The following is a 12,665-nucleotide window of genomic DNA, read 5'->3' as shown; positions in this document are numbered from 1 at the left end:
GGCACGGAGTCTGTGCGGGTGTGGGGGGGGGGGCGTGAGACGGGCACAGAGTCTCTGCGGGTGTGGGTGGGGGGGCGTGAGACGGGCACGGAGTCTGTGCGGGTGTGGGTGGGGGGGCGTGAGACGGGCACGGAGTCTCTGCGGGTGTGGGTGGGGGGGCGTGAGACGGGCACGGAGTCTCTGCGGGTGTGGGTGGGGGGGCGTGAGACGGGCACGGAGTCTCTGCGGGTGTGGGTGGGGGGGCGTGAGACGGGCACGGAGTCTGTGCGGGTGTGGGTAGGGGGGCGTGAGACGGGCACGGAGTCTCTGCGGGTGTGGGTGGGGGGGCGTGAGACGGGCACGGAGTCTGTGCGGGTGTGGGTGGGGGGGCGTGAGACGGGCACGGAGTCTGTGCGGGTGTGGGTGGCGGGGGCGTGAGACGGGCACGGAGTCTGTGCGGGTGTGGGTGGGGGGGCGTGAGATGGGCACGGCATCTCTGCGGGCGTGGGTAGGGGGGCGTGAGACGGGCACGGCCTCTCTGCGGGTGTGGGTAGGGGGGCGTGAGACAGGCACGGAGTCTCTGCGGGTGTGGGTGGGGGGGCGTGAGATGGGCACGGCATCTCTGCGGGCGTGGGTAGGGGGGCGTGAGACGGGCACGGCCTCTCTGCGGGTGTGGGTAGGGGGGCGTGAGACAGGCCCGGAGTCTCTGCGGGTGTGGGTGGCGGGGGCGTGAGACGGGCCCGGAGTCTCTGCGGGTGTGGGTGACGGGGGCGTGAGACGGGCCCGGAGTCTCTGCGGGTGTGGGTGGCGGGGGCGTGAGACGGGCACGGAGCCTGTGCGGGTGTGGGTGGGGGGGGCGTGAGATGGGCACGGCATCTCTGCGGGCGTGGGTAGGGGGGCGTGAGACGGGCACGGCCTCTCTGCGGGTGTGGGTAGGGGGGCGTGAGACGGGCACGGAGTCTCTGCGGGTGTGGGTGGGGGGGCGTGAGACGGGCACGGAGTCTCTGCGGGTGTGGGTAGGGGGGCGTGAGACGGGCACGGCATCTCTGCGGGTGTGGGTAGGGGGGCGTGAGACGGGCACGGAGTCTCTGCGGGTGTGGGTAGGGGGGGCGTGAGACGGGCACGGAGTCTGTGCGGGTGTGGGTGGGGGGGCGTGAGACGGGCACGGAGTCTGTGCGGGTGTGGGTGGGGGGGCGTGAGACGGGCACGGAGTCTGTGCGGGTGTGGGTGGGGGGGCGTGAGACGGGCACAGAGTCTCTGCGGGTGTGGGTGGGGGGGCGTGAGACGGGCACGGAGTCTGTGCGGGTGTGGGTGGGGGGGCGTGAGACGGGCACGGAGTCTCTGCGGGTGTGGGTGGGGGGGCGTGAGACGGGCACGGAGTCTCTGCGGGTGTGGGTGGGGGGGGCGTGAGACGGGCACGGAGTCTCTGCGGGTGTGGGTGGGGGGGGCGTGAGACGGGCACGGAGTCTGTGCGGGTGTGGGTAGGGGGGCGTGAGACGGGCACGGAGTCTCTGCGGGTGTGGGTGGGGGGGCGTGAGACGGGCACGGAGTCTGTGCGGGTGTGGGTGGGGGGGGCGTGAGACGGGCACGGAGTCTGTGCGGGTGTGGGTGGCGGGGGCGTGAGACGGGCACGGAGTCTGTGCGGGTGTGGGTGGGGGGGCGTGAGATGGGCACGGCATCTCTGCGGGCGTGGGTAGGGGGGCGTGAGACGGGCACGGCCTCTCTGCGGGTGTGGGTAGGGGGGCGTGAGACAGGCACGGAGTCTCTGCGGGTGTGGGTGGGGGGGCGTGAGATGGGCACGGCATCTCTGCGGGCGTGGGTAGGGGGGCGTGAGACGGGCACGGCCTCTCTGCGGGTGTGGGTAGGGGGGCGTGAGACAGGCCCGGAGTCTCTGCGGGTGTGGGTGGCGGGGGCGTGAGACGGGCCCGGAGTCTCTGCGGGTGTGGGTGACGGGGGCGTGAGACGGGCCCGGAGTCTCTGCGGGTGTGGGTGGCGGGGGCGTGAGACGGGCACGGAGTCTGTGCGGGTGTGGGCGGGTGTGGGTGGCGGCGTCTCTGTGGGCAGCGAGCCAGGCTGCCTTCTGCTCTGTGGTGCACAGGTTATCTCCCCCTGGGAACGTGGGCGTCCTGGCGTAGGCGCCCCATTAGCTCGGGTTTCTTAGTGACTTGTCTGCCTGCTGGGCGGTGTCTGTGGATCATCTCATTAAACGTGATCCCACTCCTGACAGTTCAGCTGCATTTCTGTCGGCGGCGAGGAAAGTGAGATTCGGCAAAAACTGTGGAAAGCCCAGAGTTGGGATGCCAGCGTGGCCCGATCCCAGCATCGGGGTCCCTGTGTCACTGAGCTGTGAGCCAAGAGGTCCCCTGGGCTGTGGGGGCCAGTCTGACCCGCGCGAGGTGATCACACAGGCGGCGCTGGGCTGCTGACATTGTTCCCCCAGGCACAACAGTCAGAAGTGCTTTTCTGAGGACTCGGCCCTGGTGAGGGGTCTGGTGTGGGAGGGGAGGGCATCGCAGTCGGCCCGAGTTCCCGGCCTCCCTTGGTTTCCCCGCCGTTTGCTTCGCCGCGGCCTCAGCGTGGGTGCCGGGGCTGACGCTGCCTCCGCTCTCTTCATGACGCCTGCTGGGGCAGTTCAGACGCCCGCTGGGGCAGTTCAGAGAGCCTCCCGGCTGTTTGCCTGCGACCCTGCTCGCCGAGACCCACCCAGGCGGGTCCTTGGTTCATTCTCCAGGCGCCATGGAAACACGCACTCAGGGTCCAGCATGCAGGCAGTGAGAGCCGTCCTGACCATTACTCTCTGGAAAAGGCCCGGTTGAGATGCACTCCAAGTCCGAGAGGCACTTTCCGTGACTGTTAGTGGAAGAATGTCCCCAGGACAAGTAAGAATCTGTTCTGCCCAATGTCACCATGTATTTGTGGGCTGCTGGTAGTTAACATCCAAGTTAAATGGCCTGAAGTAGCCCTGGCTGGTTGGCTCAGTGGTAGAGCATTGGCGCGGTGTGTAGACGTCCCAGGTTTAATTCCTAGTGAGGGCACACAGGAGAAGTGCCCATCTGCTTCTTCCCTCCCCATCTCTTTCTCTCACTCTCTTCCCCTTTTGCAGCTGGGCCCCAGAACTGAGGATGGCTCCATGGCCTCACCTCAGGTGCTGAAATAGCTTGGTTGCTGATCAACAGAGCAGTGGCCCCAGATGGGCAGAGCATCCGTGGTAGGGGGCTTAATGGGTGGATCCCGGTTGGCACGCATGCAGGAGTCTATCTCTGCCTCCCTGCCTCTCACTTATTTTTTTTTTTTTTTAAAAAGAGAGAGAGGCCTAAAGCACAAGACACACATCACTGAATGAGAACATGGACTGGGACTGGCTCATGCGCAATGGTTTTCTTGTCAGAGAGCTCAGGTTTCCCCTTCTGCTCTGTGTCCTTTGGGTGCTGACACCCTCGGGGACCAGCTCCCAGCAGGGCCCAGGTGCTCCCATGAGTTCAGGCCGCACACGCAGGTGCCTCCGACACACAGAGCCGGGCCCTCCTGCCCGACCTCCTGCTCGACGGGGAAGCAGAGCCTCAGAGCTCCCTGCAGGTTCCGGCTCCCACGCCCTCAGCCCGAGCACCTCGCGGGTAATGCCTACACCAAACTGGGCACAGGAGCAAGACCCCAGGGAGGCTGAAGCTGGTCAGACCCCCCAGGGCCTCCCCAAGGGGCGGCAGGAATGGAAACCAGGGCTCTCGGCAGAGGAGAGGCGGGGACAAGGAAGGTGCTTGTTGGCACTGTGTTGACACTGTCTGCAGTGGCCTTTTCAAGACCCGCTTGTGCGGACAGAACTAGAGGCTCCCGGGATGGCTTCTCGTTTCGACACAACTGGAAGACACCTGGGAAAAAACCCAGGTTCATTCCAGTGGCAAAGGACTGGTATTTACGTAGGAATAGTGAAAGCAGAGATTTGACATGTCTTAGTGTCCGAGTTCTTTGTGGGTAAGACCACCTCTGGTACAAGCCATCCCTGATGACTGGCAAGGGTGGAAGACCAGCATGGCTAGCTGTCAGCTGGCCACACCCATCTCCTAAGGGACACGTTACTGTCACACTGGAAAGCCCTATGTTATTGGACTCCTAGTGTCACGCGTTGATGTAGACCAGGGCTCGGGAACCTATGGCTCGCGAGCCAGATGTGGCTCTTGTGATGGCTGCATCTGGCTCGCAGACAAATCTTTAATAAAATAATAACGTTAAAATATAAAACATTCTCATGTATTACAATCCATTCATTTCCTACTGCTCATGTTTATGGGTGCGGGTGGCTGGAACCAATCACAGCTGTCCTCCAGGACAACACCAAATTTTTATTGGATAATGCATAACGTACACGGGTCATTGTATGGCTCTCACGGAATTACATTTTAAAATACGTGGCGCTCATGGCTCTCTCAGCCAGAAAGGTTCCCGACCCCTGGTGTAGAATTTGGCTGAGAGCTCTGCCTCGGCATGAACCTCACAGATACCCAAGGAGCTTTCTGACCTGCCTCCCACCCACGCCATCCATGTTCTGGTCTCTGAGCAGGGGTGGGGGTCAAGGTCAGCTGGTGTGGAAAGCCAGAAAGAATTCCTTTGTATCCTTTCCTATTTTCTCAAAGGAGGAAGAGTGAAGACAGTTGTGTGTTAAACGCCGGTGTCCCCTCCCCTCCAGGGCGGGTCAGCCTCTCCCACATTAACTGCACTCGAGTCCTCTTGTAGCCCCGAGATCGTGCTCTGCCCGACTCCCTTGTGATGTCAGTAAATTACTCAAGTGGATTGAGTCCGAACCATCCATGATCCCACCGGCACGATCCATCCGGGCTTCGCTACGAGGAAGGAATCCGACCTCTTACTCCTCACCTCCGACAGTTGTCTACGAGAGTTCTTGTCCCCGTGGGGCCCGGTGAAGGGGTCTCAGGAGGAAAACAGGAAATGAGCTGCAGAATCAATAGTCAGTTCTGCACGGACCGAGAGAAACCAAGTGTCCTGTCCCAGAGGGTGGGCCTCACAGGCGGTTGCTTGGACTGTGTGTGCCGGACAGGAAGGGCTCAGGGTTTGTTTTAGCATTTATAAGTAAATACTAAAAGTGTGCATATTGGGAGAATGTGCTATGTAAGGGATTTAAATTTAGGATTAAATCACTACGTTAGGTGACATGCATGTGTCGGTGTTTCTCTGCAGAGAATGTTGGAGAAGCTGAGGAACTTGTGAAGATCTGTATTCTTCACAGATTCCTTCTCCGTGACTTTGTTTTCCTTTAAAAAGCAAACCAGCCGCTGGGGGAATGACACTCAAATACCTGGGGGCCTGGTGACACTCATGCAGGCAGTCATCGGACATCACCAGACTGTGGGACCTCAGCGTCCTGTTCCTTTGCGGGGGGGGGGGGGGGGGTGTGTGGAAGATTAAGCAGATGGACGTCCATGTTGCCGGGAATGAGTCACTTTCTAAAAATGAGGGTCTGGCATCTGTGTCCTCTGTGTATGTTCTGAAGATGCCCATGTTTTTGTTTTTGTTTTTGTTTTTGTTTTTTCATTATTCTGAAGCTGGAAACAGGGAGAGACAGTCAGACAGACTCCCGCATGCGCCCGACCGGGATCCACACGGCACGCCCACCATGGGGCGACGCTCTGCCCACCAGGGGGCGATGCTCTGCCCATCCTGGGCGTCACCATGTTGCGACCAGAGCCACTCTAGCGCCTGAGGCAGAGGCCACAGAGCTAACCCCAGCGCCCGGGCCATCGTTGCTCCAATGGAGCCTTGGCTACGGGAGGGGAAGAGAGAGACAGAGAGGAAAGCGCGGCGGAGGGGTGGAGAAGCAAATGGGCGCTTCTCCTGTGTGCCTTGGCCGGGAATCGAACCCGGGTCCTCCGCACGCTAGACCGACGCTCTACCGCTGAGCCAACCGGCCAGGGCACTGAAGATGCCCATGTTGAGTTAGTGCTGATGGTGCCGTTGGGAAGTCCACTGGACGCAGCGTCCTGAGTCTCACCCACCACTGGCCACCACGATGGCCTCGTGTCACCTCCGTGATGTTATTGGAGGAGGGAGATGAGGAGTGGGATGAGGACAGGACGAGCTGTTGTTCCCCAAACGTCTGCCAAAATGTCGGCAACGTGAGCCCCTTCGTGGTACCCGCCCTGTGGCCTGTGTTGCTGTTCGCTTAATATTTCAATTGGCTTTTTAAAGAAAGGCAAAGGAATGCATTTAGAAAGGAAGCTTCCTGTCACTTCCACCAATGGAACACTAATGTCACCCAACACAACCTGGAAAAATACCCGCCATCAAAGCTTAGTGTAATTAATTTCTAGTGAGCTATTATCCCTGATAACAGCTCTGGGCCTGGGGCTGCTCTCAGGCCTGGTGAGGAAACTGTGCTGAAGATCCCGGGGCAGCTGACTGCCCACTGTGAGGGTCAGTGTCCACTGCAGACTGGCTTCCGCCTGGCGCCCCTCCCACCGGGCGTTCCTGAGGGGGGGGGGTCTCGGGTGTCCCCGGTATCACACAGAAACCGATTTTCCAGGTGTGACTTCATCAGAATCTCCCCCCACCCTCTGTGCTGTGCAGGTCAACGGCAGAGACCTGTCCAGAGCGACGCACGACCAGGCCGTGGAGGCTTTCAAGACGGCCAAGGAGCCCATCGTGGTGCAGGTGCTGCGCCGGACGCCGCGGGCCAGGGCGTTCCCGGCTCCGTCCGAGTCGCAGCTGGTGGACGCGGGCACCCAGACCGACATCACCTTTGAGCACATCATGGCGCTGGCCAAGCTCTCCCCGCCCAGCCCGCCCGCCCTGGAGCCCTACCTCCTGCCCGAGGAGTAAGTCCCGGTCGCACCTCGCTGCCGTGGGGTGCGCTGCGGAGGCGGGGCTGCCGCTTGCACGTGGCGGGAAATAGCAGCGGCTTACGGTTTTCCCTCCAAGGTGCCCATTTTTAACTTGACTGTTTATAGAGGCAGTAAATTGAAACCTGCTCAAAACTGCTCTGACATATTAATTACTAAGCCCTGGAGCGGAGTTATTCAAATTACACTCTAGGAATAAAATTACTTACTAGCGTCATAAAAGTTGTGTGAGAATAAAATTCAGTCACCACGCACAGCAGTGAGGGGTGCTGTCATCGCGGCGGGAGGGGGCGCGGGTGGCTCCTCGTGACAGACGCAGAGTACGTGTGAGTGGAAGGAGCGCGCGGAGGCCGTGCCCTCTGCTCGCCTGGGTCCCGCCCCGTGCCCGGGTCTGTGGGGGGACCCGTGTGCCACGTGTGAGCTCTGCAGTCACCAGGGAGACAGCAGCTGTGAGGCCACGTTCACCGTCACACGCACCCCCTCACCGCCTGCCCCTCGGGGCGCCGCCCCATCGAGTCCGACCCCCCTGGTGCGCAGGCCGACTCTGAGTGTGGTCGGTCCAACACCTGACGTTGCCGAGCAAACTGCCCCTCACTCTCGATGAGCCTTCCGGCCACTCTGGGCACTCCCGTGGTGACCCATCACTGCAACAGCCTCCGTCCGACCAGGGAAACCCCTGAGTCCTCCTACATCCAGTTAATGTGACCTGGCATGTCCCCAGGGGCGACGTGAGAAATGTCAGGGCCTCGGGAGGTCAGAGCTCTCCCATCTGGCTGCAAGGTCAGAGGTCAGCAGGAGCCGGGTCGGGGGGTGTGGGGGTGGTCACTGGACGCTGCCCGGCTGCCGTCCAGCTGCATCCCCAGCACTGAACGCCCAGCAGGCTGGACTTTGAAAGCCCCATTTGAACGATCACTCGAGCATGGTCTGCCCTTCCAAAACCATGTGCCAGGTCCATGCGGCCAGAGCCCGCTGACCGCTGTGCTGACCGTTGAGAACAGAAGGTTGGGGTCCCCACCAGCCTCCAGGGAAGCTCAGCGTCCCCATCTGACACCTTCAGAGCCGCTGACCGGGCTCTGCTGCCTTTGCTCCCAGCAGGTCCGTCCACAGTATTCCTGGGACGGGCTGGGTTCTCAGGACGGTGTCACATGAGCTGTCCTGGAGACACAGCTCAGGTCCCCTAGCAGTGTGCGTGTCTATGCCCATGTGTGTACACACATGTGACCTGTATCTGCTGTGTGCCTGTGTGTACACGTGTGCACGTGCACTATGTGTGTATGTCCTCTGTGTGCACACACACAGGCGTGCGTGCAGGGGCGTACACTGCACACCTGTATGCAGTACCGGGCAGTGACAGGGAACAGGTGCCTTGTGAGCGTGGCAGGAAGTCAGAGCGCTGTCCCGGTCAGTGGCAGTTCTGCCCGCGGCCCCGTGCGCCACGTCAGAGCCCAGCGCTGTCCCGGTCAGTGGCAGTTCTGCCCGCGGCCCCGTGCGCCACGTCAGAGCCCAGCGCTGTCCCGGTCAGCGGCAGTTCTGCCCGCGGCCCCGTGCGCCACGTCAGAGCCCAGCGCTGTCCCGGTCAGCGGCAGTTCTGCCCGCGGCCCCGTGCGCCACGTCAGAGCCCAGCGCTGTCCGGTCAGCGGCAGTTCTGCCCGCGGCCCCGTGCGCCACGTCAGAGCCCAGCGCTGTCCCGGTCAGCGGCAGTTCTGCCCGCGGCCCCGTGCGCCACGTCAGAGCCCAGCGCTGTCCCGGTCAGCGGCAGTTCTGCCCGCGGCCCCGTGCGCCACGTCAGAGCCCAGCGCTGTCCCGGTCAGTGGCAGTTCTGCCCGCGGCCCCGTGCGCCACGTCAGAGCCCTTGCTCTTTGTTGTCTGAAGTCCAAGCCTTTCTCCCCCAAGAGGAAGTCTGACCGGGATGCAGTCGGGTGAGCCCGTCTTGTGCCGAGAGACTGAGGAGAGAGCGGGCGTTTGGGTCACCTGACCAGGGGGCTGGGGTTGTCCTGTGTCCCGCACCTGAACCCTCCTGGAGGAGGCAGGTGTCGGCTCAGGGGTGCTGCGGTGGGTATGCGGCCAGCCGGGACCGGTGAATACGGGCACCGTACCAGCGCCAGCGCCTCACAGCCCTTCCTCTCTCTGCAGGCACCCCTCTGCCCACGAGTACTACGACCCCAGTGACTACCTGGGAGGCGTCCACCAGGACATGGACAGGGAGGAGCTGGAGCTGGAGGTGAGTCCTGTCCCGCTTCAGGGGCCACCTGATGAGGAGTGAGTTCTCTGTGAGCACAGAGCCAGGTCTGGGAGATTTCTCCACGAAGCACGCAATGTCCAGCTGCCTCAGAGGCCTGAGGACTCTCTTCCCTCTGCAGCAGAGCTGACCGCCAGGCCGGAGCACACATTCACGTGGTCTTTATTGTTGTTTGATACACAGGAGGTAGAGTCGTGAGTCCTGCTCTGGGTATGGGGTCACACGTCTGCCCCCTGGGGTCTGCAGTGCCAGGTTCCCGTGACGGCCGGGACTCCTCGCTGTCCTGAGTCACCGCGCACGCATTCGTGCTCGGGAGCAGGTGACAGCCAGAGGGGACCGGCCACGCCCGCAGCTGGGGGTCTGCCACTGATTTCCGTGTGGAAAGTTTTCTAACACTGATCTTGCAGAAATTAAGCAGTTCAATAACTCCTCATGAGTGTTATGTGAGGCCAAAAATGACTGGAGATTCTGAGCTGCACAGTGTCACAGTGGCCTCCACACTGTGAGATCCTGAGACGACAGCGGGTCACAGAGCTCTGCTTCCACTTTCCTGTAATAAGACTGAAAGGAAATAGAAATCAGCTGTGAAGAGCTGGTCATTTCGGCCCTTGCCAGGTTGCTCAGTGGATAGAGCATCAGCCGGGTGTGCCAGGCTCACGGGTTCAATCCCTGGTCAGGGCACACAGGAGAAGCGACCATCTTCTTCTCCACCCCTCCTCCTCCCCTTCTCTCCCTCTTCTCCTCCCGCAGCCAGAGCGTCGGCCCCAGGCACTGAGGTTAGCTCGGTTGATTCGAGCATCGGCCCCAGATGGGCGTGACCAGGTGAATCTGGTCAGGGTGCACGCAGGGGTCTATCTCCCTTCCTCTCAGTTAAAACAAACAAAGAAAATACTAGAGAACTCATTGGAAATTCTTTGGAGTTTTGTAGAGTAGGGTAACAGGGTCCCCTTAAAAAGACGCCTGAAATTGAGGGGCAAACCCTTTGGCGTCGGGAGGGCAGCAGGCAAAAGGTCCTGCTCGGTTTCATGGCCGGTGGTCACGCCCAGGCTGCCCCCGCACACACCTGGGAGGAGCTGAGAAGCGGAGGGTGGCGGGTCCCTGTGCTGTGATGAGGAGAAGATGGTGACGTTCCTCTGGCGTCCCCTTCAGGTCACCAGGAGTGTTTGTTTCAAAACAAGACCACAGTCACAGGAGCTCAGACCACGCCGTCCCTGGCCGCTGGGGCACAGCAGGTGCCGACAGATCAGGGTGTGTGTGCTCCGTGTGTGTATTCTAGAGTGTGCACACACACAGGCATGGCAGTGAACTTGTCCCTACGTCTGACTGGAACGGAGGTCACTCTAACACGGAAACTGCTGTCCACATGGACTAACAACTGCCCCGGGAATGTAGTCTTGGACCTTCCAGAGAACTGGAGATTCTGCCTCTTGTTTACAATGTCCCGTCTCCCCAACCACAGGGCTGGTCCGTGTAGCCGCTGCTGACCCCGGACACTCGTTCTGTATGTCGGTAATCCACGGTGTTTGCAGTGGGGGGTCCGACATCAGGGGCATCTGGGAAAGGTCAGCTTGAACAACAGTGTCCTGGAGGACGTCTCAGACCCTCGATTGTATACATTAGCCTGACAGGAGCCCTGGCCGGGGGAGGGGACCGTGGGCAGAACTGGCCCCCCCCCCTGCCCCGCCCCCCCCCCCCTCCGCCAGCCTCTCCTGGGCTCTCGCTTTGCCAGACAGGCTGTTAAGCAACCCTTGTGGGAAACACTGCTGTTCAATGAGCGTCGTCGTGTGACAAAGTAGAGGTCTTTACAAGGCCACCCGCTGTCTCAGGAGCCACGCTGATGTACTGTGTGGACTTCGTAAGTCCCGGGTATGTGGACAGTCTGCGTGTGCTGCGCTGAGGCCCCAGTTCTGTGTTGCCCCCGGCACCTGAGACCCCTTCGGACGCTGCGCCTCTCCCCCTGGCAGGGGCTCCGTCTCTAACGGCTGGAACGGCGGTTCTGCACGGTCACTGCGTGCCCCTGGTATCGGCCCAGTTCGACCCACCCTGCCTGTTCTTTCCACTCTGCGTGGCCGCAGTGATGTTTGCTCTTTCCCTGTAACCCACTCACCTCGGGTGAAGTCAGGTCGATTTACGCGCAGGATGCTGTGTCGGTGCCCCGGGCCAAGTCAGGGCCTGGTGCTGTGAGCGGTCGGAGCGTGGGCTTTGACACGGGCGCTGTCTCACTGCCTGGGCCCGTTCCTGCTCCACCTCCTGCCCTCGGCCCTCCCTAAGGACAGCAGCTAGTATTAGGGGGTGTTAAACCGACCCAAACTGAGTCTTTCCCCCTAAAGTAAGAAGCTTTCTGTCTGAACTACTGGGGAGCATCGTGTTTGGGTCGGCATGGACCCTTCTCAGCAGTTCCCTGGAAGCCGTGTGGGACCCGAGGGCCGTGAGAAACTGAGGACCGTGGAGCCCTGGCCCGCAGAGCTACAGAACCAGTCTGCATTTTAACAGTGTCCCCAGCAGCACGGAGAGTCAGGGGCCCTGACCTCGGGCCACGGTCAGGTGCCGAGGTCCAGGCTTCCTCGGGCACCATCGTGCGGGAGGCTGGGTGGCGCTCGTCTGGGTCACTGCTGTGGCCCAGGCCTCTGACCTCCCCACGTGGGTGTGCAGAGTGGAGTCCAAGGCCTTGCGGTGACTCGGCCCGTGAGCAGTGTGGTGACATCTTCCTTTCCGTGAAGGAACAGCAGACAGTCCACGTGTTGAGAGAACTGGTCAGTGTTATGATTTGGACCTTTGATGCTGATGTCAGCCCTGCTCCCCAGCGTCCACTGCGCCTGCCAGGGACCCCGTGTGGCCTGGAATGAGGGTCACCACCTCCTGCTCCGGGGGAGCTCGCGTGCCTCCCGTGCGCAGACACTGCGGCCACTCGGCAGGAGGTCTCCTCCCCAGAAACCCCGGTGTGTCCCCACCCCCCGCTCTTCAGGAGGGTGAGCGCACGGAACCGCGCGTCCACACCGGGTTTTCCTGGCACTCGAGCGCCGTGTCATGAGCAGACCTGTGGGTGTGGGGGAGCGGCACCCGGTGTCCTGAGGGGGGGACTCGGGGAGCGCCCCGAGCTCCCTGCCCCGCCCCCAGGACACCCTGCACCCCAGGACATGTGCAGAGCTCTGTCTTCGCAAGGGGGCTGTTCCGCCCCTCAAGGCTCCTGGAGGGACCCTGCTGAGAATGGAGTTCCCTGAAGCGCCACCCTCCCCGTTTCCCCCTCGTCCGCCTCCAGACCATCGGCCTCCCCGCCCCGGACCTGGCGGCAGGAGCAGCCTGTGTGGACGGAGGGGCAGCCTCGGCCCACAACTCAGGTCCACGTCCACACCTTTCAGGAGGAACGGGCTCCGTGGATGTGGTAACAGGGAGGGGCGTGAGCGTGTCAGGACGCCCTAGGAGCCAGCGCACAGAGAGCACATATTGTCCCTTTTAAAGCAGAAAATGACCATGTTTACAGACGTCCCGTCCCTGCTAGGGGGAAACTGCTTTGAGGTAGAAAGATTACGCCACACACACCCCAGGGTTGAGCAGCCAAATTCACCCATAAATTTTAAGGGCTGAACACCTGCTGTGGC

The 12,665-nt window shown here is 61.6% G+C and overlaps 1 protein-coding gene across 2 annotated transcripts in view; it reads left to right on the top strand.

Annotated features, from left to right (window-relative positions):
- The window catches only part of PDZRN3 (PDZ domain containing ring finger 3), a 143,240-nt gene that overhangs the window by 115,073 nt on the left and 15,502 nt on the right, over positions 1-12,665 (top strand). For both annotated transcript variants that reach the window (XM_066244881.1, XM_066244882.1), the window contains exons 4-5: positions 6,556-6,803; positions 8,961-9,048. In XM_066244881.1, the coding sequence (XP_066100978.1) occupies positions 6,556-6,803; positions 8,961-9,048 (336 nt within the window). The remainder of the gene's footprint in view (positions 1-6,555; positions 6,804-8,960; positions 9,049-12,665) is intronic.

Source organism: Saccopteryx bilineata, chromosome 10 (genome assembly GCF_036850765.1).
Source record: "Saccopteryx bilineata isolate mSacBil1 chromosome 10, mSacBil1_pri_phased_curated, whole genome shotgun sequence".
NCBI classification, from domain to species: domain Eukaryota; kingdom Metazoa; phylum Chordata; class Mammalia; order Chiroptera; family Emballonuridae; genus Saccopteryx; species Saccopteryx bilineata.
The sequence above is the reverse complement of the archived record's forward strand: the minus strand, read 5'-3'. Positions and strand labels throughout refer to the sequence as shown.